Below are 24306 nucleotides of genomic sequence, written 5' to 3'. Positions count from 1 at the left end.
TAAACCCTAATAAGAAACGAACAGATTCTTGTTTATAATTGTATTATCCATTTACATCCAATCACTGCATTCCATTACCATTGCTAGCAATGGAAATACAATAGTTGCTTTGTTTAATTGCATTCACTGTTGAATGTCCCCTTCTTACATTAACAGAAGTGTTGTGATAGTGTTTGTAATAAGGAGAAGCGCTGAGATAAGCTTTTAGTAAGCAGCTTGTTACCTCTCATGAGCCTGATGATTCAGACTAGTGCTGCCACTAGAGATTTAGGTCATAGAGAATTCAGAGCAAGTTGTCCTAGTGACAATAATGCGAACCAAACCACTTTCAGGTACACGATTGCTTTGAAGTGTCTGCATGTGGATTTAACCTGAATGTGCTTAATAGCTTCAAATGCCAAAATATTATTTTTAATGGATGTAGAATGGTACTTAAACGAGTCGTTTGCTTTAAAATAAGCCCCCATTGACTTTAGTATAGGAAACAAATTACTCTGAAAAGTCAATGGGGGCTTATTTTGAAAACAGAAACACTCAATTATGCAAGTTTATAAAAAAATGTGTTTTTAGGTTAGTTCTTCTATCTGATATCCTGCAGCACGCCACTGACCAACTTGGCTTGGCAAAGAGCAGCTGTGAAGGTAAGATCAACAGGATGTCGAAGGACCAGCTGGACTCAGTGGTGAAGCATGCTGAGAGTTTGCTCTCATTGGCTGTTCAGATGCACGTTCAGCGTCAAGAGGAGACGGCCCAGCTGGTCACTCTAGCTCAGCAGCTAAGAGAGGAGAGCCAGAATCTACACGGGCAAAGTGCCCTGCTTCAACAGGACATGGCTGAGATGCAGAAATCGTTGGAAGCTCTGATGGACACTAAAGTGGCGTTCGAAGCCAAGGAGAGACAGGCTCGTAAACGCAGCAAGCAGCTTTGAAATGCTTGTCCGCATTCGCAACCAAAGTTGTAAAAGGAATGAATGGACAAACAACAGGTTGTTTTTAGTTAAATCTGAATTCGGTTCAGACTTATGTTCTCGGTAGCATTCACATTTGTCACTTGTATAAGCACGCAAACGAAATGTTTATTTCTCACAATTTTGTCACAAACAATAAATTCACATTTTTTGTTATATAAGATGGTGCTGTTAATGCTTAAAAGCAGCTATTCTTTCACTTTTTGAGAATAGAAGCCTTTTTGCTCTACTGGTATCACACTGGTAACAGTGAGGCGTATTTATTAATATGCTATTATAAGAAAGTTTAACTGTTCACATTTAATTCATAAAACAGAAATAAATAAGATAGTAAAAGTTACAATTACACAATTATTGCTTTAAAATTATTATATTATAGGATTGTACAGTTATCCATCATGGCATTCAAGTTTTTTTGTACAATAAATGACAACTTAACCATAATTTTCTTCTGTCCTACAGATGTGCTTGTTTCATGTTACTTGCCCCTTGCATAATAAGTTTAATTCAAATAAACATGTTTTCATTTACGGTATATGAAAAGCATACAGAACTGAGTCAACTGGTGATTATTTAGCAGTAACATAGAAGTTCCGGTCACCCTGTCTGGGTTTATGCAAAACTTTTGAATTGTAAAATAAAATGTATTTTACTGTATATTTTATGCTGATCCTAAGCGTGAGACGGGCGGTGCAGAAAAGGCTCTGTCTCAGCACGACTCCACTCATCATCACCCCAAACCTTCAACCTTGAGTTCTGCCGTCTCTGAATGATCACCACTGCAGTTATTAACACCCAGAAGAAGAAGCTTACCCACAAAGACCTCTAAGAAAGAAAAGGACTGTGATCAGTGAACAGAATATACTGTATATAACATAATAAAACGATCCATACTGACTGAGACACGCTGGCATGAATGTTGCATAAACAGAAGACACCGATGCCATTAAAAACAAATGTCTTCTGTACATAGTAACATTTTTCTCTTATCACATGTAGGTAAATAAGGTGAGGGCACCTTTAATAAGTTTACCAATAGAAAGTTAAAGCTGCCTAAATGTTGTTGTCAAAGTACTAACCTCAGTGTTGTTCAGTCCTGTGTAAAACTGATTTCCATCGTAGGGAGAAGCCCAGGTCTTATTCTCTGCATCTTCACAACTACATGAACACATCATAAAACCTCATGAACACTGGACATGCATTAAGTATTATGTATAACAGACATGAAATTACCTGGAAATGGAAGGAACATTGTGTAGGACAGAGGAACACAGGCTGTCTCTACCGGTCTTAAGAATACACCCTGATACCAAGAGAAAAAACAGAAGAAGGCCACAGACTCCTATAGACGTGTTGAGAGAACCAGTCCCCCTAAAGCACATGCGTGTAAACAACAAGAGCAAAAATATCAATCTGACTGTATGTTGGTGTCGGGCGCAAAGAACTGAATCACACAAAATGGATTTTAATGGCATTGTACCAGATGTTTTAAGACCATTTGTTGAGAACAGAAAAATCAAAACGTTCACCTTCTCACATTGTCATCTACACAGCTGGCATAGATCCAGTACAGAATAATAGAAAAGCAGTAAATGGCCATACACACAGCGATGGCTGATACAAAATAGCAGATGGATGAAGAACTGGAGCCCTCTAGCATCAGACTCTCGCCAGAAACATTATAGAGAACACTTCCATAGAGAATGCACTGTCCGTCAAAGTGGCCCTAAAACACAACCAAAACACAATGACTCATATTGCCGTATAATGCATATAAATATAGAGAGATCGGTACATAGAAGATTTATGTTTTTCTCTGACACACAGATCACTCTTGTAGGCTCTTAACAGCGTGCTGTGCTAAGTGTTTTTGCAGACCATGTATCATATGACTCTAATAAGACATAATGTGGTGCGAGATGCCTGCTTATTACACAGCATTGCAATTCTAAAGCTCAGAGGGTATATGCATATATATGTTAAATTCATAGAAAAGAAAATGCATACAGTTGGATCTAAAGATTGATCTCTTACTAAATACTTAAATGGATATGTGAAAAGACCTTTGGTCAATTCAATAATCATCGTAAAATTCCATATGATTACATATTATGTGATATCTCAACATCACACCAAATGCATGCTACATGCAAAACTTTTGTTATGACCATTTTGATACTTAAAACTCTAAACAAATTAAAGAGATGAATGTATACACAGGTCTTTTGAGACCTTGCTATGCTTTAAATCTTTTTTTCCCCTTTCCAACCAGTTTTAGTGTTTTGTTTGTAAATGAGCAAATGGCATCGTGTAAATGATAAACGTTTACCTGAGTGAGCGTCAGCCAGGCTGCAGCTATTACCCCACAGATGAAACATCCAGCATAAAGGACAAGCTCCAAAACTAACAGCCAGGGTAGTGCCATCATGAACATGTTCTCAATGTTACTGTCTCACGGAGTGCAGCAGTCGAATGCCTCATTCATATGCTCTTCAAACTGCTGTGGCAACGTGTATCTTTTCTGAGCATCTTCTGTCCTCACAACAATGTTGTCTTTCACAATCATTCTTAACAATTGGGCAGGAGTATTTTATAGCATTGCTATTAGTTATACTAAAAGATCGCATTGAGGTCGAGGCAAACGTTTAGCCAGTCCGAGGCATATGGTGTGGTATTAAGATCATAAATGGCCATACAACTAACATGGTTTTAAACTTATTTATAAACAGAAAACCATGGCAAATGTTACATTAAGAAACCAAGTGTTATTATCCAACACATTGCTGATTTAACTACAAACTTCCATCATGACCTAAACAACAAAAAAGCGGAGGTAAAAATATTTGAAACTTGCTCAGTGATGCTGACAGACAAGCCCTGCAGTGCATGCATGGCATACTTTCCACCAATATATGCGTCACTCACATTCAAAGGGCAATATTGCATATTGTTTACATTTATATGCTTTTAATATTCTGACAAGCTTTACATTAATTTATAATTTGGATAACTGAGCATCCCTTTAAAAAAAAGTTTGTTTGAGCGTGCTAATAGTATACTTCTTTTACACTAAAATATGGAAGTATAGCTTCAGTTACCTTTTCCCAAAATGTATTAAAGTAGGACATTTACAAGTATAATAGCAATACTTGTATACAAAAAGTACTTGAACTTAGATCAAAGAAACGTCAAGAATTCATTTTCAAGAGATTGCAATGTCAAGACAGTTTAATTTGCCAACAACAAATCTCTGTTATCTTCAACATCATTTATCACTGTCAATAATTCATCTTTAATTTCATAAAATAAGACCAGATTGAATTTCTCATGATCATCATTGCAAAAAGGGCGCATGCCTACTTTTATGGGAGTGATTTTTTCTCTACTATATCATAATGCTGACACTTTTATCTGAAACCTCTTGCAACATTTAGAGTCACAGACATCAATATCTCAAAGGTCCATACCTTCCAAAACTAAGGATAGCTTGAGAATAGTGTCAATAAGAACTGAATGACGTGAAAACAATGAAGAGGTTAAATAAAAAATAAATGACAGGATGTTCTCACACACACCCACAGTACAAAAGACATAAGAGGCAGGTGTGCACACCCCCACACAGTCATGGATTCAACTCTATGACAAATAGACAACCATGTGAAACTGGACCACAAGCAGAGAATAACTGAAGCATGCAGCAAAACATACATAACACCTTCTTTGTTTTCTACTTAAAACATGACTAGTACTTTTCTTGATATATTTTTGTACAGTTTTCTTTAACCGTGTTTAGTGCAAATATGCATATTTAATGTTACGCTGTTTCGCCAGAGCAATAGGTGGCGCTAAACAGTTTGCAACGAGCTTCAGTGACGGAGTAGAGGGACGCTGAATGAATGAACCTTTGTACAGTGTTGTTGTTGTTGTTGTGCATGTTCAATGAATGAATTCTGTCGAGTGATTTTAGACATTTAATTTGTTTAGTGTGTTTATTGCTTTTGTTTGATGATTCAGACCCTGAACGTGAATCCGCCCATTGTTTGTCACTATAAATCAAGATGTTTTTTTGGAAAACCTTGTTCGTTTTGCTTTTATGGATCACATCGTGTGCAACAGGTAAGAAACGCTTAAGTTAACACAAATTGCAGTAACATAATATGAATGCAACACTCTTGAAATTTCCCATAGTAACCATAATTTCATAGAAGATGCCCTATCATACAGTTAAACTATGGTATTACTAATCACTGTCATGAAATTATATGATACAAAATTACTAAATATTTTGAGGACTCTTGTTTGAGAGATGCTTTTTTGTTGTATTTTTTTACCATGTTACATATTTGTATAACCCCCTCTGTTGCAGTGTTAATTTCGTTGACGAAAACTATGACGAAAAGTATTCGTTAACGACATGTTTTCACCGACGAAAACGAGACGATAACTAAATAAAAATGAATGCATGATAACGAAAACTGTAATAACATATACTGAAATTTTCGTCAACTAATAAAAACGAGACGAAAATATTCTTGTCCCACCTGGCGGACATCAGTTTGCGCGCATGTGCTGCTTATCTCATATAAACGGTAGAGAGAAGTCTCTGGGAGAAGGCGAAGACACACATGTATTCTGTGTCTCCACGCGGGTTACAAAGCGTCTTATTTTCCTTCACGATCGCCGGTAAAACGCCGCAAACTTGAAGCGCGACTGCAGGTGAGTCACCCCGAAACACATTATGAAGGAAGCTCAAAGGTTTTTATATGCCTATGTTAACTTATCTGCTAACACGAGCTGCTGCATAACGTGAAATGCAACATAAAGTCAGCAAAAAGAAACCAGCGCTGTCCTCTACTGATTATAGAAGTGATGAAGTGAGTCAAACTGTACATTCCAACCAAGTATGTAACATGTTTGCATGATTAAAGAAATGTAATGCAATTTATATAATATGTCTCTTTGAAAGCTATTTCTCATTCATTGCTGTATCAAGCAAAGACTCTTTCTTCAAGAGGCATGCCATGAGCCAATAGCCTTTGAGTGTGAGCCGTGTCGGAGCGTTTCATTGGTTGAATGAACTGAATGAATACGCCCTACTTAACGAGTCAATTGAGTCAAATGGGATTGAATGAACTGGAACATGTCCTTCATGGTCTAATGTTCCAACAATGCAAATCTAGTTACTGAACTTTTCTGAAAAATAAAGGTAATGACCTGGTTTAATTTCATTTTAAGGTGAAGTAAATTATGTCAAAACAGTTGAATCTTTGTATGGAACATTTAATTACTCCAAGTAAATGATTTAAACCATTTAGATTTTAGTAGACTAAATATAATGTATATTTATTCGACTAAAATGTTTTTCATATTTCGTCGACTAAAACTAGACTAAAACTAAAATGATGGGGTTGACTAAAATGTGACTAAAACTAAATTGCATTTTCGTCAAAAGACTATGACTAAAACTAAATCAAAATTTGCTGTCAAAATTAACACTGCTCTGTTGTATGTTAACCTTCTAAGTGAGCACTTTTGTTTTGACAGTTGATGAGATGGTGGTTATTCCTGGTGGGAAAATGATGATGGGAACCATTGCAGGTGATGGGAGAGACGGGGAATCACCAACACAAGCTGTGACTGTCCAACCATTTAAAATGGACAAATATCCTGTTACTAACTCCGACTTCAGGTACTTGTCACAAAAGATGTTGCCTTTGTCTCAAAAACCGTGTGCCCTACCTTTGGGAATGCACGTTTGATTTGTAAAACTGCTTGTATTTTTCAGGGAATTTGTCAGGACGCAGAAATATAAAACAGAGGCTGAAAATTTTGGTTGGAGCTTTGTGTTCCAGGATTTTGTTTCTGATGAACTAAAAAGTAAAGTCACTCAGAAAATTGAGGTACTACCCACTCAAAGCATGAGTCATTGACTCATTAATGCAAAGTCAAATAACTACATATATCCTCAACCTCTGTTCTTTCTAAAATGATTCTTCTTTCTAGTCTGCTCCTTGGTGGTTACCCGTGGAGAAGGTGTACTGGAGACAGGTGACTTACCTAGTATTCTATGTGCATGCAAATAGCTTTAAAACACATGGTTAACCCCAAAAATAATATTTTTTGCTGATGTAATTGTACCCAGCAATGCTAATGTAATAGTGCCTATAATATTATATAATGTATAATAGATATTTCACAAATATAGATGAGCATATTGACCCAGGTGTATGAACATCTATAGTGAGTTCTTTGGTTGTGATGTGTGCAGCCAGCAGGTCCAGGCTCTGGGATCAAAGACAGGATGAAATTCCCTGTGGTCCAGGTTAGCTGGAATGATGCACAAGCGTACTGTCAGTGGACACAGAAAAGGCTGCCAACTGAAGAGGAGTGGGAAATGGCTGCACGTGGAGGTCTTGAAGGTAAGTCAAAAAAGCCATATGCCTCCTATAATCTAAACACTGTGCTTCCTTATTCTTATTCTTGATATCCACAATGTCATTAAAAATGAAAACATTCATCGAAATGATATTCATAGTCAGCATGTGTGCATTTTAGGCAGGACATACCCATGGGGAAACAAGTTCCTGCTAAACCGCACTAACCTTTGGCAGGTCAGTTGAGGTTTATGTTTGTCCATGATGTGATGGGGAACGTGTACATTTTTACATAAAAACGGTCCGTTTTTGTTGTTTAAACTGCTGATGACTTTGTTTGAAGGGCCCATTTCCAGATGGGGACGCAGCAGAAGATGGCTATCATGGCATAGCTCCTGTTACTGCCTATCCTCCACAGAATAACTATGGTATGTTACAAGTGTACTTTTGGTATACAGTGAAATACTTGCTTATGTGTTACACATTTGGTCAACAATAATTTATCCCAAAATATCTGTGAATATAAAATTTTACATCTGCATCACAAAGCTTTTTTTAATGTAATTCACAATATAACATTTATTGTTCTGAACTGAGAGAATGATGTCCCGTGTTGTTCCAGGTCTTTACGACATGCTTGGTAATGTCTGGGAGTGGACGTCCTCACAGTTTCCTGGTGCTCAGACCATGTATGCCCTGCGTGGTGCGTCATGGATTGACACAGTAGATGGCTCAGCCAATCACAGAGCTCGTGTCACCACAAGGTCTGTCATACTCTACCCTGCTTTCACGGCATACTTGTTAAGAGTATAACACTCATAGATTGCATATATGTTGTGTGTTTGCTATTCAATATTTACTGTCATTTCGCAGTGGTTGTTGTCAAAGGTGCATAATATAATGAATAAAATGTTTTTCTGTGTGCAGGATGGGAAACACACCAGACTCCGCCTCTGATAACCTGGGATTCCGCTGTGCTGTGAGCTCAAACTCGAAGAAGAAAGGCAAAACACGAATGGAGCTTTAAGAGACAGATTTGTTCCACTGAGTTGATTCATCACACAGTGATTCATTATGAAATTAATAGTACATTGCTCCTGTGGAGAATTGAACTTTTGGAATTGTGTTTACTTTTTTTCATAATACTGTACAGTACTAATATAGTAATATCAGCCTCAGATACATCTTTTAATTGTCTTTATTTTTTACTTTCTTTATGACCATCATTAGATATTGAAACGAGATGGTTTCATCGGATGCACACGCCTGGCCCGAAGTTAACTTCCGGTCTGTGTTTGTTGATCAGTCTGGCTAGTGGCTAATAATATAACTATTTATGTTATATTAATATTAATTAATATTTTTATTTTATTGTATGATAATTGTGTTATATAAACAATTTGTTGAATTTTATTGTATGTTCATTTTATTAAGTAATCAATTTGTTGAATGGATTGTGTAACTTTGTCGCATTTAAGTTCAGCCAAGTGGATCTTCAACTGGTGACCCCAAAAAATACTGGCTAGACTTTTAACTCGCTAGCTAAGGTAATTTACTTATTTCTTTTGTTATCAGAAATAATCTACAACGGTTCTATTCTTTGCGGATGTGTACCGGAAGTTAAGGATGTTTGGACCACAAAGGCTCGCATGCGCACTACGTTTGTTTATGTTGTTGCTTTAAAACCGTCTATATTAGAAATAGTTTTTAGTTTAGATAATACTGTTGTTAGGATTTAAAAGACATAACAAGCCCTTAAAAATAACATACCACTTGCATCTCACTGAGTAAAAGTGTAAAAATAGAGTATAATAGGTCTATAGCGGTAGTCAGTGTGATACATTTTTGAACCAGTTTCAAATTTAATTTGAATTTTTTTATTTTAAGGGTCCTACTTTGGTTTATGAAGTGTCCAACAACAAGTTTACGTACATACACTGTAAAAACGATTTCATTTTCTAATAATAGGCAGTTATTATTACCTCACTTTTTGACTGACTCTCAAATGACTCATTCGGCGATTCATCTGTCTAATTCCCTCCTTTCTGTCAGCCTACTCTGATCTGATTGGTCAGATGGTCTAGTCTGCTGTGATTGGTCTACCGCGTGCGGTGTCGCAAATGAACGTAGGCGGGAATTACACGGAGTGACCCAAATCCAACCCGGAACTGAAATTCTAACACAGACAACTCATTCGCGTGATTCAGAGTCGACTCCTTTTTGTCCCAAGCCAATAACTTTATTATTCATTCACTTTCGGCTTTACAACTTGGCAGACTGCTTGCATTCACACACAGCAACATTACACACCGCATGAAATGTAATTTTAAGGACATTGTAATAGTTACTCTTTAAACGGTCATGCCATCCCTGTGCTTTCTCTTCCTTTACAGGTGGACATATAAAGCAACAGTTTGTAGTCTATTGAATGTATTTGAAGAAAGTACCAGATCAGATTTTGTCCAGGCTCAATCTGGATTGAGAAACCGAAGTCAGTGAGTTTGATGTGCATGTCCTCATCTAATAAAATGTTTTACATGGTTTCAGGTCCCGGTGCACTATTGTTTTGGGCATGAAGATACTTGACAACCTCCAAGAGAGCTCGCATGATCTTCCTATCAAAGAAAGAAAGTCCTCTGGCAGCAGGCCCAATACTTAAGTTTGATTGAAATGCATTTATATAACACGTATTTTATATGTGTTGTAATGTCATAATTAGCTCCTGAACGATTTAAAGAAATTTAAGGGAGTGCTGACCGTGACTCTTTCTCACTTAAGGTGACTTTTTCTGTAAGATAATCGAAGAGCTCTCCTTTTTTCATCCTGTTAAAAAAGCAGACACGTAAAACCATTACATTACTGAAAAATGTCTATTGAAAACAAATAACGTTATGCAATACAAGTCAGTCTGTCTGTTTAAATAAAAACACTGTCTGGCACATTGATTTTCAAAGACACTGTAACTACATCTGTGCCGACTATAAGTGGCTGGAGAAGGAGCAGTTGGGGGGAAGAGACATGCACAAAAGAGTGGAAGAGGAGAACGGTGGGAAAGCATTTCAACGGATTTTGTTTACATGTTTGTACTGAGAGTAAAATCTTGGCGTGACTCTCTCGTCTTGGCAATGAGCTCTTTGTAGGCACTTTCAATTGTCAAATCTCCTATCTGTATGCTGTGGAGTGTCAACCAATAGATTAATCTGAGATTGGTTAAGACTCACAAATCACACAGCAAGTGACCAATGTAAGCAAATCTTGTGCCCCCACTGGAATTTTTGCTTTTTTTAAGAACATGTGAATAGATTATGTCCGTATAATATTCTCACCACAAAAGTGTTCTGCATGTTTGTCAGGGCATTGAAATGTGTTTGAAGTTGAATTGCTTATAAAAGTAATTGCAACACTCTCTAGCCGCATGAGTTATCATTTATGTCTGTGCCACAATGGTGCAGTACAAAATAAATACCTGAGTTTAAGTATGAGCCATATGTAATGCATGCTTGAGGCACAGTTTTGGGCAAAGCAATTCAAATGCACTTCAAATGAGCCATGAGGGTTGTATTCTATAAAAAAGGAGAGGCCATACTCACAAATCCAACACCAAGAAGAAGACCTTTGATTCAAAGCAATCCTTTAGTTGAACTGTAATGAAAAAATGTTTTTGCAGAACCACAATAGCCAGTTCAGTATCTCCTAATTAAAATGTTCCTTTGCTGTAAAGAAGCATTACATTATAGGTTTATTTCATTTACATGTTCAAAGAAACACATGAACCACAATATGTACAGTATTTTTTTCCAGTTGTTGAATTTATTTGCTACACCGTCTTTCTCTAGACAATCTGAGTGAACACATGTACCTTCCTAGAATCTCCTTTGGTTCATATTTGTCATAAAATTACTGACCACCATTCCATTCAGGATTATCCTCCTCTTTTGTCATGAAGAAGAATCAGATACACATGGATGGGAGTTCCTTGTAACTTTAATTGAAAAGTTAATCACAGACAAAAACGTGAATGGGACTGACATACTTTTTAAATAGATGTCAGAATTGATCTAAAATAACCTTATCTAAATTAACCATATATATTTGGTTTTATCTGTAGCAATAGCAAATTTACTATGGTCTTACCACAACAATTTAACCGGTAATAGAAATGGCAATGAATCTGCCAAAAACATGATTACTACATTTTTAATAAAACCATGATTAATCCTAAATACCGTGCTATAGCCAAAAGGAACACACAGGTGCGTATGTGCTTACAGACACCTGATGAATTTAGGCTATATTTATATAGTATACATGCACTTTTTTCTAAAAAAAAAAAGATGAACATAATTACAAGGCGTTGATTCGTCTTTTTAATGAACGTATTTCAGCATGCATGGGCACTTCGATGTTTATATATTAATTGAGGTAAACAAAAGCACAAAAGCATCAGTCCCATAGATACGTGTTGCTCTGTGATGTCAAACCCTGATGAGGTGTTTTGACGCATATGACAAGAGCGTCAAAGGGCCAGAAAAACCGGTCCGTTCACATTATCTCTCGGCAGTTTCGTCTTTTTAAATCGCCTGATGAAATCGCGCTATTCATTTCTGGTCGTTGTTAAAGAGCAATGGAGACGTACAGGAGACATGAAACACCTGTCACACTACACACGATCGGAGGCCTCCGTGATTCACCGCTGACCATTAATGAAATCCACAAACGATTCACCGACGATGAAGATTCAGTGTCAGTTAATGACGTTGTGGGGAGAGAGACGTGCAGGTCACCACTGTCCTCACTGGATGAGCTACAAGAACAGCTGGAAGGGGACGATGAAGATTCTGTTGAGACGTACAGTAATGATGGTCTGGGACAGATGACTCAAATTGAAAATTCTGAGCCAGACTCGACAAGCAGAAATCCGAATCGTTCATTCATAGATGAAGCGCTACCTGATCTGCTGCGGAGTGGAAGTCCTCTGCGCAGACGAGTGTCCAGTCCGGTGTCTGCCACGGTGAGTCACAGTGACATTCAATATCAACAAGTCAACAACAACATAATTATAAATACATAAATGAGAAGGAAATTAAAATGTGATTTAAAATGGACCGAAGAACATTGACCAGATCAAGATTCTTACATTTGCTTTTCATTTATTCTGTCCTCTTAAAAATAATTATGACTGTAAGTATTTGTTTATAGGTATTCTTACAGCAAACACAAAAGCACAAAGAAAAAACTGCCAACTGAGTATTCATTCTGGCTTGTTCTACAGTTTTGTTACTACACAATTCTCTCATTGAAAAACAAAACTTTGTTGCATGTGTTATGGTTATCTCAAGATACATTTGGTTCTGCATGTTCTCTGTCACTTTGCTTGCACGACAAGATTCCATCAGTCTTATCTTTTTTTAAAGAATCCAGGATATCAGGGTTGTCATAGATACAACAATGTCTTTGGCCCGGTTTCACATTCTTAGTTTAAACCAGGACTATGTCTTAGTTAGATTAAGATATTTATGCCGCTTTCATAAAAATACCTTAGAAGAATACATTTCTGGTGTGCATCTTGACACAAAACAATGGCACTGATATATTTTAAGATATTTCTGGGCAAGTTATATTCAGTTAAGACAGGTCACACATTCATTTTAGTCTGAGACTAGTCTTAAGCCTTTTCTGTGAAACCGGGCCTTTATGTTTCAGTTTGGGACAAAACGTGTATTACAGTCTGCTAAGTGGATTTATGTATCCATCACAAATGCAGTTACTTGTGGCCATATTGACTCATGTCACTCATGAGAATTCTCAGCTAACATTTTTTTAATGGTTGCAGTTGAAGCAAGTAAAAAAAGAGGTAGAATTATCTCGGCGACGCAGTCTGAAGCTTAAAGCTCAGGTGGATAAACTACAACAGCAAAATGAAAGCGGGCCAGGCTGGAGTCAAAACAAACAGCGGGTGAGTCTTTAACTTGCAATCAAAACAATGACATAACCTTTCAGTATTGTCATGGCAAAACCCTATAAATAATGGCAGCATAACTGCAGACTAATGCAATGAATTTAAAACTGGACAACTTATGCAAGTAGGGATTGTCATAATGTTTATTTTTTATTATGTGAAATAAATAGGTCACAGAGGAGGTTGAGTCTGTTGTAAAGCTGCTGCTCCCTCTGACAGACTTGGAGGCTTCGGATCTGCCCTCTGAGGCAAACCCATTAGACACTGCATTGAGACAATTGCAGAATGTGGCCCGCAGACTCGCCCTCAGTCAGGTAAGATTTAGACACGCCCATCACCTCATTCACGCCTCCTTCTGAGCTCATGATGTACACAGCCCTCCATTGTGAGAGCTATTGCATTCACGTGCTTGTTCTATAACTGTAAGAACAATTACGCAACATTTCTTTAATACACCGTACTGTACACGCTACCATTGGCAGGCAAGAGGAAAGCCAGGGGAAGATGCTGCCATTTTACAGCAAGCTCTACGAGACAGAGACGAGGCCATGGCAAAGTAAGCTGGACTGATGCTTTGACTAAAAATTGCTAAAAAAAATTTTGCCATATAAGCGATAAACTGTGGATTTTCTAAAACATGATTTTTATTATTTTATTGCAGAAAACAAGCAATGGAGTCTGAACTATTGAAAAGCAAAAATGAAATGATGACACTGAACAACCAACTTTTAGAGGCTGTTCAAAGTCGACTTGAACTCTCCATAGAGCTGGAAGCCTGGAAAGTATGTTAAACAAACAATATTTGCTGTATTTTTGCACTGCAAAATATATAATTTCTTAGTATTTTTACCCTAAACCAAAATGACGTTAAGATACTAAGTAAGAAATATATATATATATACATATTCAAAATGAAGTGAATTTATACTTAAAACAAACAAAAAAATTACCAAGTTGGGTAAGAAAAATTATTTTAAGTTAAGGTTTACCTCTCTTTTAAGTACTTAATTAGGTACTTCATTTATTTTTCTTACCTCACTGGAAGATATTTGAACAACTTTTAGATATATGTACCTAAACACAATACAATGATACAACATACAACTTTTTTGTTACATTTTTTGTTATTAGTTAACTTTTAAGGAAAAAAAGTACATTTATATTAAATATGTAAATTTCATAAATGCTGTATAGGCCTATGGCCCGGTTTCACAGACAAGGCTTAAGACTAGTCCCAGACTAAAATGAATGTGTGACCTGTCTTAACTGAATATAACTTGCCCAGAAATATCTTAAAATATATCAGTGCCATTGTTTTGTCTCAAGATGCACACCAATAATGTATTCTTCTAAGGCATTTTCATAAAAGCGACATAAATACCTTAATTCAAATAAGGCATAGTCCTGGTTTAAGATAAGCCGTGTCTGTGAAATCGGGCCTGTAAGGTTTTAAAAATGGGTAGGTGTAACTTTAAGGCGGCTGTGAAACAGCTGTGTCTATCTGGGTCTATGTGTGGTCTGAAGTGGCCATCTGGAAAACACAGGAGACTGAATTCTTACCTCATCAATCTGACCCACTATGTTGATTTTCCCTGCGGATGTCCTTGAAATATTTTGTGCATAGTTGACATGTCATGTCTCTTACAGGATGATGTGCAGACAATTCTTCATCACCAGCTCCTCAAACAGCAGCAGGAGGAACAGGCTCAGAAGAAGTCTAGTAGGTTTAGTGTTTTGCGGCGATCAAATAAGCCCCTTCCTCCGAAACCGAATTATCCCACCATGTCAAGCCCTGTGTCTAGTCCACGATCTTCATCTCCCAACACTTCAGGGACACCGAGGTGGACGGACAAATTCAAACGTGGCAAAACCAGCATGCAAGATCCTGTTGTTGATTCTCAGCCACAAAGGACCAACGGAGAGGACAATTTTCAGGTTGTTTCTCTGGACTGATGAGCTAGGTTCACTGATAATAACTGCTGGATTATTATTTGCTGTATAATTTTACAATATGTGTCCACTGATTTGTTACATAATATTAAAAAAAAATTGAGATCCATGTTTTTGATTTGCTCCACTGCAATAATTGGAGTTTTGATTAGATGGTGTTTTGGAGATTAAGAATTCTGTGGACCTGCAGTTTTGAATGACATTATATTCAGAATGTTCTTGTAGCAAAGCAGACAAACAATGCACCGTTCAAGACTAAATTTATAAAGATGAATATTTGGAAGAAAGCAGTGGTGAGGATTTACACATCCTTCTGAAAAAAGGGAAATATATATTTTTTAAGAGGTTGCAAAAAATATATATAAGCAGTACAAATCACATGATCAGGTGAAAAAACTTTACATTTATTTAGTAACATGTTTGCACAGAGATATGTTCTGTCATGAACACAATACACCCATTCACAGTGCTCAACATAACGCCTCATACTATTAAAGCTTGCAAAACATCACTTTCATTTATGACTTCTGTACATGTCAAAACAAAACACATAATAAGTATGAAACAATAACAACACTATCAGTAACATTAACTTCTCCACTTTCAAATGAACGATACTACATGAGAACACACAAGTACAATGTTTACTTTCTCATTTAGTGTATATGGATACATAAACATATATAAGTATTTGTACTATGACAAATATCAAATACGGTGATTGTCAAGATAACAAATCCCAATTGTATATATCAATTTCTCTGTACTCTGTAAATAATCTAAACAGATACTGTATTAATAATAGTTATAAAATACAAAGCTTCAGTGATATCTGCACATTACCTTCTTAACTGACTGGTCTCTTTTAATATTGAATACATGTTTTACATTTTCACATTTAGCAATTTACAGGGCATTCAAGTTATACATTTTGTTTTTAGTATGTGCTCCTTACACTGGGAATCAAACCCACGATACCAATTGAGCAACACCATAAAGAAGTTAAGTTTTAATGTCATAGAGCCCTAGTCTAACGAATTGCTAAGAGTATAAGGCAAATTATTTGAAATCTTCCATTATAGAATAATGTAAGACAATAATATTAATAAAAACAACAATATTAACTTTTCACAGGTTTAAAATACCCAAGCCCCCGTTTTTAGCCTTTTGCCAGCTTTAGAAACGCTCTTACAGCGTTTATAATGATTGGCAGTAAAGTTTAGTTTTGAAAAGCCAATTTTTTTAAAATACAGTTCCATATAAACATACACATAACAAGTTTGTCTCGATAGACACAACAAGTAATGGCAGTGCTACACGGTTTCACAACACACATTCAATACAATTATTACACAAGTGGAGAACTTCACATGCGAGAACACACATTTAAGTTTAATGTCATTTAAAGTGGTTTTGCAGCATATTTCTTGATTTATCAGTCAATATAATAGTCATAAATCTACATTTATATATTATAAGGGTATAGATATTCAAAATACTATTTCCACATTTCACAAAAATATCCCCTTATAAGAGCAGCTTGAGTACTGCTCAAAACATATACACCAACTGTAAGTCAACAATTACAAGTGGAACATTTCATACATGTAGATGAATGATCTCAATTTATGCAACACAATGTTAACACACCACTGGTCAAGGCAAATCTTCAGATACAACCCTGCTTTGGTACTTTAACAGCTGTACATAGAGCTAACCTACAGAATGTTAACCTACAGAGCTAGAATGAAGAATTGTGCAGAGGTAGGCACTCTCTGTAATAAACCTACTAACATACATGTTACAAAAAAGAGTCACAACTGGTACAGTTTAAAAAAGCAACAATATAGTTATTTGATCATATGTAGGCTACCACTGTATGCTTGTTTTTTATCCATTTGTTAAATACATATTCATTTTTAAAACAGAACAAAAGCAGTAATGTTGAGTCTTGCTCAACATTGCTTGAACATTTTTAGTAAAACAGTGTTGTTAAACCTGATAGCAAAAGACAGGTTGCAGTCCTGGTGCTTTAAAGTGTGTATTTTTTACATTGCAGCATCTTTGCATCATCAATTGTAAAAGGATACAAAACTATTTGATTAAACAATAACCTTAACACAAACAAATAACAAAGCACACTTTACACATTTAGTGCACTACAGCACTGAATGATACTTAAAACATCTTACAGATAATTACATTTCCAGGAAACAATTCAATAATATCTAAGACAGGGATGTAACAATATTATCGATATTGTGTTATCGCAATAGCAAAATTGTCTCAATATTATCGTGGTCACATGACTGTATGAAAGATAGGTCTTCCGGGCCTAACAACGAGAATGTTCGAAAAAATTATAGATGTTACCTTTGTTAAGGTCCATTTGGTGGAATTATTTTATTTTATAAAACGGATTTTTAGGTCATTTGAGTTATTACAACAGTTATTAGAGGACAAAGAAAATGATGCTTATGGCACGTTTCCAAGTCGTCATTTAAAACATTGAAACAAATACCGTATTAAGACACACTGCCTAGAATACACATCAAAGTGTTGTGGTCTTAATGGATTTATAGATGACACTGTCAGACACACGATGTCCATGTCAACAATATGCTGTTAAAAAAAAGCAAAATCTAATATTAATGTAAAATAAAATATTAGATAAAACATTAAAAATAAATAGAATATGTTATATTATTAACTACTTTAACGTTGTCCACTGAATTTTGTAACACAGTATGCAATATTTGTGAGCCGTAAACAAACGTCCATATTTACAAATGGACAGATGTCTGCGATTTCAATAGATACTCTTAATGTAAACTGTCTTCAGTGTACGATGTTAGCCACAGTGCAAATACAACACAGACAAACAAAAACACATAACTGTCCACAACAATAAAACGGTCCAGTTGTGCATTATAAAGTAAGAGACTAGACCTAACTGAATGAAAGTCAGAACGGGCCGAATCTTACACTAGTGATGATCCATTTATCATTGGGCCCACATGCACATGCCCTGTATCAGACACAAGGACTATGACTGTAAGAAAGTTATTACGGAGCTGATGAAATCCAAAGGCTTATCGGCATGAATCCAGTGACTGGCATCTGGGATATACTGGATATCTGCACAAGGAAATAGCTGCTCGATTTCAGGGTAACTCTCAGAGCTAAAAGGATAACCAAGGAGATCAGGACATGAGGAAAAACTTGTAATACTGACAATGGAGAGAAAATGCAGTAACCCAAATGGTGCATCATGTGCATAGAGCAGTTCTAATAAATGTACCTGATATAGGCAGAATTACTGCCACCCAGGAAAAGGGTAGGCCCCTCATAGGTGGTGTTGAATTCAGGAAACCCCATGAGGTCCTCCAGGTGGTTTGAGATGGCCTCCAGGTTAATCCTCCAGCCATACTCACCATTTTGCTCTTCGAGGTTAGTTAGGAGGAACTGACGTACTGAACGCTCCTGTTAATACCATAAAAATCACACACACGTTCATATATTTGCTCACAGCTTGACGAACACAGGGTTTTTAAATTCAAAGTCAATTTAATTAGCATTGTTGCCATGTTTACCTTAACCTGCTTTCTGAGTTGGTCCTCAGCCAGTCTACGAGCTGTAGAGCGAGGGATATTACTGGCTATCTTCACTTCTTTCATTGCCTGAATGTAGGCATTGAAATTGGTGTGCACTGTAGTTGGAGATGGGCTAATGTCCACAACAACCAGCCGGTCCACTAAACTAGGCTAAATTACAAAGAGAAGCAAATAGACAAGACGTCACTGTTTGCCGTTTGTTTTCAATAATAACCTCATTCTGAATGACACAAGAATGAACATGCTACAACTTGAATGACTGCACCGATGAAATGCCAGGGAGTGGCACATGATACCTGTGACAGTGCCGTCGTCATAGCAACTTTGCCGCCCATGCTGTGTCCTATTAGGACACACTTCCCAATGTGCAGCTGGCCAAGCAGATGTGTCAGATCATAGGACATTGCTTCATAGTTCAAGATGGGACTGTGTGGACTTTTGCCATGGTTACGAGCATCTACTGTCAGCACCTAACTAGACAAAGTACAGTCAGGACACTAGCAAACACTCTTCTTAAAAGTCCACATCATCTCTGAACCACCAGAGAAACTAGAATCATACCTTTCTGCCTGTCCGCTGTACGAGGGATTTGGCTATGGAATGAAAGTTGGATTTGCTTCCAAATAAACCATGAAGAAACACCAATGGTGTGCCATCTCCCTTGCCATCAAACACATCATATGTCAAGTTGATGGGGCTAGGAGAAAACAAAGTTTGACCAGCATGAGCAATGAAGATGTGAAAAAGACTGACACATCACACAAAACATGACAATTGTGTATGATGACAACAGTGACTCGTTATGTTTATAAAACACATCATAACAAGTGTTGTGAAGGCCTTGTTTAGCAAATGATAACAATAGATCTACACAATGTCTGCCTTCAATAAGAATAACTGTCAAATCAACATTATCATGCACAATTAATTTTTGCTTTACTTGATTCTTTTTTGCTTAATACTGCCTACAAGTGGCTAATATGCTAACGCGAGCCAGCATAAACCAACACTTTAAAACGACATAAAGGGAACTTCCGCAACAGCCTTTTCACAAGCAGTTCTGCGATTTATAACAGTACTTAAATTGCAATAATAAGCTGCAACACCTGGCAGCGTGCGCGCTGTCACTCCCGACACGGTCCAGTCGCGACACTCCGCTGCAAAAATCCCGAAGTCCCGTTACCGATGAACATGACGGCGGGCCAGAAAATAATACTCGTGTAGAAACACGGCACAGGACGGTCGTGATAAAGTGTGACATGCTAAAACCCGCGTCCTAAGCGGGTTCATTCAATCCTGACTGGTGACTTCAAAGGTCGTGGTGGTGTTTAGCTAGTACTGGAGAGTACGCGACTACCCCGATCGTGGTGACGTTATCACGCCGTGCGTCAAAACTACCTGCTTGGAAATTATCTGAGCCAAAGACTGCAGAGATTTAACAGACGATGCAGTGGAAGTACTATGAACGACCGAAAGTGCACGCTGTAGCGAAGGAAGTCCCGCCTTTCAGCAAAATGAGCCAATCGTTAAAGACCAGCGGTCTTTATGGTACAGTTAGTTTGGTTGAATTGATAGTCGGACATTTGTTGCTTTCTGGCGATTTTAGAGGTGTCTTCCTGATGTCTTCTCTATTCAAGTAGAAAAGAAGTATGACTAAAATAGCTGCCTGGAGACGATGCAAAATATTGCCACCGAGTGCAGTGAATTTAGTTCAAGAGACTTTGTCTGAGCCCAGAGCGGTGAACATCTTATTTGTATGGAATGCCCGTGTGCACTGTGTACGTGAGAAGCATTTAGGTAAAGCAGAAATAATAATGTTAGCAGAAATAATAACAAAGACAGTACGGTAAACAGATAAATAATATAAATAAAAATAGAAACAGAAAGGAACACACATTCAGACAAATTAGCAGCCTGTAGCTTGCGAGCAGGTATTGCCACACAGTGGCGCCACAGACCACGAAGACAGGCTTCTTCATGTACAAGATGATGCACTACAAAGGAACTACAAACGAAACTACAAAGGAACTACAGAACTACAAAGGAAATTAAAGTTACTTTTAAAACGACCATTTATTTCTGAAGAGTCACAAAAAAAAATTATTTGAACGATTTTAAATCTGCACTTATATTTTGGCCACAGTATTCTGGGTTTGCATTGTCCTTCAAAATAATGTTACACAGATGGATTTTGAAAGCAAAATAGCCTAATCACATTAATTGTTTTAAATCATGGAAGAATAATGGCAAAACACTTCTGCCTCGGAAAAAGAGAACAGAAGTTTGCATTTTATGAATGATTTCTGGAATTTATCATTTCAGAAGAGGAAATATTTTGCTATGGTACATTAAAGAGGAAGTTTGCACTTAATATGCTGATTAAATGGACATAACACTATTGTCTGACTTTCCAAAGCACAATATAAGACAAAAAAGCATGTTAGCAGTGGGATCCTTCAATTAAACAAAAAATTGCATTGTTGACAGGTTAAAGCTGTCAATGAACTCAAGAAGGATATCATTTCTAGTTACACTAAAGTCAGATAGGTAAATAAGTAACCTAACCAATAAATAAACATTTTCCACACTTTCAGCAGACTTTGTAGTTAAACGTGCCACATTTTTGTCACAGACGTTTATTTAAGGTTAACAGACGTTTCCACTCTTTGTCTTGGTAGTTGTCATTTATTTCTGGAAGTTTTAGTGTGCTCTGTCAGGGCCAACTGCCTTTTGTTGATGTGGAGAAAATAGGAGCTACTGACAAAATGAACGGCCTGCTGCCATAGGCGACACAGCCGTGGGGATAAAGCAAGCCCGCTAACGATCGCGGTAACCATGGTGACGTCACATGCAGTACGTAAACAAGTTACAGGTCCGAGATAAAAAAGAAAATGTTCATTGAAATACCCTGCTAAATTATACATTTTAACGCACTTTTGTGTTTATTGTAACACACAACGGAAACGTTTGATCACCATTTTCTGCCTTTAATAGGAAATAAAGTAGGCTAAATAAAAACGGAAAGTATAAGCATAAGCCAAAGCCCCAAAACATTCTGCCAGAAACTTTATTTCTCGCTGTGGCAGACTTCCACCTGGTAGTCTCAGTAAACAGCAAAAAGCAAATGACCTTCCTCACCTGTTGCGGTATCGGTCACGTGATGTTTCATTGGTTTCATTATGGATACGGAGGCTGGAAATAAACTGGAACAACCCGGCGAAACGGAATTCACCCGGCTTGATCTACTTCTCTACAAACATTCACTACATAGTTATGACAACGATTTTACATTATTACACCGAAGAAGCTATGGAATTTGATTTTGTATCTTTCATTGTTAAAATCTGATGAATTCAGTCATCAGAATAAAATTTTAATGTAACAGTAATATGACGTATTATGACGTTACACAAAAAAAATACATTGTTCTGTTGGATCTTGTCTGAAAAAGATCACAAACTGATACATTTTAATGTGTTTTCAAATACACATAGCAAGGAGTTAATTTTTTCTAGTAGGAACAGAACACACAGTTACTTCTGCAATGATAGAAGAGAGGAAATATGTAGGCCTATTTAGCAAAAGTGAGATTGTATTAATATTTCATCTATAATTTTCTTGTAGCCTACATGTAACGTAAAACATAACAAGTGTTTAATTAAGTATGCCATGTAAACTACTGCTATACTGTACTTTAAGTGTAACCTTCGTTTTTAGTAGCCCTACACATTAATATTGTCATTGGTTATTGGTGCGGATATGTCATCATTTAATGAAGGCTGTTTACAGATATTTTTTGTACAGTACTGGCACATTTGTATAAGAAACAGATTAAGGGAAGCATTCAGGGGTCAGTAAATTTTTATATCTAATATTATATCTGCATATTTGGCTTTGATGTTTGAATGATTAGCTGCACCCAAATAATTGTGAATAGTTTGTCATTGTGTATAAATCCTGCCGTGTTGAGGATTACAGTATCATGGCCTTTGTGAGAATGACAGTCAACACAAAGTGTGTCCTACATTTACAATGTTGGCTCAGTCTGCTGACTCAAAAAAAAAATAAAAGAATAGTGCTACACATCCCTATATCTCTGTGACCTTCTCTTTTGAGAGAGGAGTAACTCTTCAGCTCACATTCCTGAGATAATAAGCTCTACAGGCTGAGGGAATGCTTGTTTTGTCAAATAACTTTTTCTGTGCAATTGCTTTTTGATATTTTATGAGCAAACTCTTAAATGATTTAATGCATGTGCTGAAGTTTTTATGAAGCAGAGATTTGTTTTCATCACAGATTCGTGGTATGACTTTCTACAAGTAATTTATTTAAATCATGCTTCACAAATAAATATAACAATTTGAGAGATTGAATAAATAAAATGTGTATGCTTTTTGCCCTGTTAAAACAAGTGTTATTTCAAAAAATCTTGTAAATCTCATGTGTCCTCACAGCTATAGACAGTTGGTTTCACAGCAGGCTTTTGAAAGTCAATGTGAACTTTTTGTAACTCGATAAGAAAAGTAAATTGTGATGGGATTTTGGGATATAGATTTTGGAAACTATATGTTTTGGGTAGTTTAATAGCAGCAGCAATCCACTGGTTTGTGTCATGTCTTTTTATTTTTTTGCTTTTTATTTGCCCATTGTTTCGTCCTTATCTGGATCTTAAAAAATCCGTTTATAATTAAATAATTTATTTCCGTTAAAACCCACTTGTATCAACACTGCAGTGCTCCTGAACTGTTGCGGTCTAACAAATCTGTACACTTTGCTTCAACACAATGCCCGAACAACTTTTTCTTTATTTATTGTCAAAACTATGCAATCTATTTAAAAACATGAATCAGTGTGTTGTGTAAATCCTTTTCAACATACTTCTATTAACAGTTAACGTCTACGTTTTCTAATGTCTATATATGTATATATACATTATGTCAGTAATAATTATTAAACCAAACATACTAATATATTACCATTGTATACTATGAAATACTCACACAGACGTTGAGAATTTGGCACAGTTGTGTGCAACGCAAAGATTTTTAAAAATCAAATCATCAATGCCGTACACATTGGTTCATGGCTTACATAAAGGAAGTAAAGATAATGAACAGATAATATTATGTGTAGTGGCATTATTTAAATGGCTATAAATGCAGAAAGACGATAAGGTCAAGTGACCTATTTAACAAACAAATTTACAAATTGCTTTAGTACAAATGTTTGCTAAAAAATACATCTGTTTATTTCTTATGTCTCATACAGGCAATAGGAACAGTGTCTCGGGGCACTGGACATATCTCTGTGTGTCATATTACCTCCCGTCTCTGACCTTTAAACTCTTCCTCATTTAAGCACAACAACAATTCATTCAATCTGCCATGAAACATCACATTTAAATAATTAGATTAGTGTTTTCCTTTGTTCTTAGTGATATGG

At 36.6% G+C, this 24306-nt stretch overlaps 4 protein-coding genes across 5 annotated transcripts; 2 read left to right on the top strand and 2 right to left on the bottom strand.

Moving 5' to 3' along the window:
* Positions 1-1623: 1623 nt before the first annotated feature.
* Positions 1624-3417, bottom strand: tmem179bb (transmembrane protein 179Bb). The gene is made up of 5 exons (XM_057359732.1): positions 3297-3417; positions 2497-2693; positions 2201-2338; positions 2047-2125; positions 1624-1792 (listed from the first exon to the last, which is right to left on the bottom strand). The coding sequence occupies exons 1-5, from the start codon at positions 3399-3401 to the stop codon at positions 1640-1642; spliced, it is 672 nt and encodes a 223-aa protein (XP_057215715.1). The 5' UTR covers positions 3402-3417; the 3' UTR covers positions 1624-1639.
* A 1429-nt stretch (positions 3418-4846) lies between these two features.
* Positions 4847-10691, top strand: sumf2 (sulfatase modifying factor 2). 2 transcript variants are annotated; one of them, XM_057359725.1, is made up of 9 exons: positions 4847-5083; positions 6512-6656; positions 6753-6867; positions 6971-7015; positions 7236-7386; positions 7523-7578; positions 7685-7769; positions 7964-8105; positions 8269-10691. In XM_057359725.1, exons 1-9 carry the CDS (start codon positions 5026-5028, stop codon positions 8366-8368), a joined length of 897 nt encoding a protein of 298 aa, XP_057215708.1. In that variant the 5' UTR covers positions 4847-5025; the 3' UTR covers positions 8369-10691. The 2 variants fall into 2 exon arrangements, with proteins under 2 accessions (XP_057215708.1, XP_057215709.1); XM_057359726.1 differs by lacking the exon at positions 4847-5083 and adding an exon at positions 5382-5683.
* Positions 10692-11601: 910 nt separating this feature from the next.
* On the top strand, positions 11602-16101 carry bicdl2l (bicaudal-D-related protein 2-like). The gene is made up of 6 exons (XM_057359719.1): positions 11602-12352; positions 13175-13297; positions 13471-13614; positions 13783-13856; positions 13962-14082; positions 14948-16101. The coding sequence occupies exons 1-6, from the start codon at positions 11966-11968 to the stop codon at positions 15251-15253; spliced, it is 1155 nt and encodes a 384-aa protein (XP_057215702.1). The 5' UTR covers positions 11602-11965; the 3' UTR covers positions 15254-16101.
* Positions 16102-16621: 520 nt separating this feature from the next.
* On the bottom strand, positions 16622-20271 carry abhd11 (abhydrolase domain containing 11). Its single transcript, XM_057359724.1, has 6 exons — positions 19971-20271; positions 19426-19561; positions 19161-19334; positions 18844-19014; positions 18552-18733; positions 16622-18432 (listed from the first exon to the last, which is right to left on the bottom strand). The coding sequence occupies exons 1-6, from the start codon at positions 20123-20125 to the stop codon at positions 18297-18299; spliced, it is 954 nt and encodes a 317-aa protein (XP_057215707.1). The 5' UTR covers positions 20126-20271; the 3' UTR covers positions 16622-18296.
* Positions 20272-24306: the final 4035 nt, after the last annotated feature.

Source organism: Triplophysa rosa, linkage group LG19 (assembly GCF_024868665.1).
Source record: "Triplophysa rosa linkage group LG19, Trosa_1v2, whole genome shotgun sequence".
NCBI classification, from domain to species: Eukaryota; Metazoa; Chordata; class Actinopteri; order Cypriniformes; family Nemacheilidae; genus Triplophysa; species Triplophysa rosa.
Note: the sequence above shows the minus strand (reverse complement) of the source record. Positions and strands in the feature narration are given on the sequence as shown.

Excerpts from the sequence above, each read along its gene's own strand:
- tmem179bb (XM_057359732.1), bottom strand. The coding sequence starts at position 3,401 with ATGTTCATGATGGCACTACCCTGGCTGTTAGTTTTGGAGCTTGTCCTT. Across the intron at positions 2,694-3,296 it reads CCTGGCTGACGCTCACTCAG|GGCCACTTTGACGGACAGTG; the intron begins GTAAACGTTTAT and ends GTTGTGTTTTAG. Across the intron at positions 2,339-2,496 it reads GTAGATGACAATGTGAGAAG|GGGGACTGGTTCTCTCAACA; the intron begins GTGAACGTTTTG and ends CATGTGCTTTAG.
- sumf2 (XM_057359725.1), top strand. The coding sequence starts at position 5,026 with ATGTTTTTTTGGAAAACCTTGTTCGTTTTGCTTTTATGGATCACATCG. Across the intron at positions 6,657-6,752 it reads GTTACTAACTCCGACTTCAG|GGAATTTGTCAGGACGCAGA; the intron begins GTACTTGTCACA and ends TGTATTTTTCAG. Across the intron at positions 7,016-7,235 it reads AGAAGGTGTACTGGAGACAG|CCAGCAGGTCCAGGCTCTGG; the intron begins GTGACTTACCTA and ends TGATGTGTGCAG.
- bicdl2l (XM_057359719.1), top strand. The coding sequence starts at position 11,966 with ATGGAGACGTACAGGAGACATGAAACACCTGTCACACTACACACGATC. Across the intron at positions 13,298-13,470 it reads GGAGTCAAAACAAACAGCGG|GTCACAGAGGAGGTTGAGTC; the intron begins GTGAGTCTTTAA and ends TGAAATAAATAG. Across the intron at positions 14,083-14,947 it reads TAGAGCTGGAAGCCTGGAAA|GATGATGTGCAGACAATTCT; the intron begins GTATGTTAAACA and ends TGTCTCTTACAG.
- abhd11 (XM_057359724.1), bottom strand. The coding sequence starts at position 20,125 with ATGTCACACTTTATCACGACCGTCCTGTGCCGTGTTTCTACACGAGTA. Across the intron at positions 19,335-19,425 it reads TACAGCGGACAGGCAGAAAG|GTGCTGACAGTAGATGCTCG; the intron begins GTATGATTCTAG and ends TTGTCTAGTTAG. Across the intron at positions 18,734-18,843 it reads AACTCAGAAAGCAGGTTAAG|GAGCGTTCAGTACGTCAGTT; the intron begins GTAAACATGGCA and ends TGGTATTAACAG.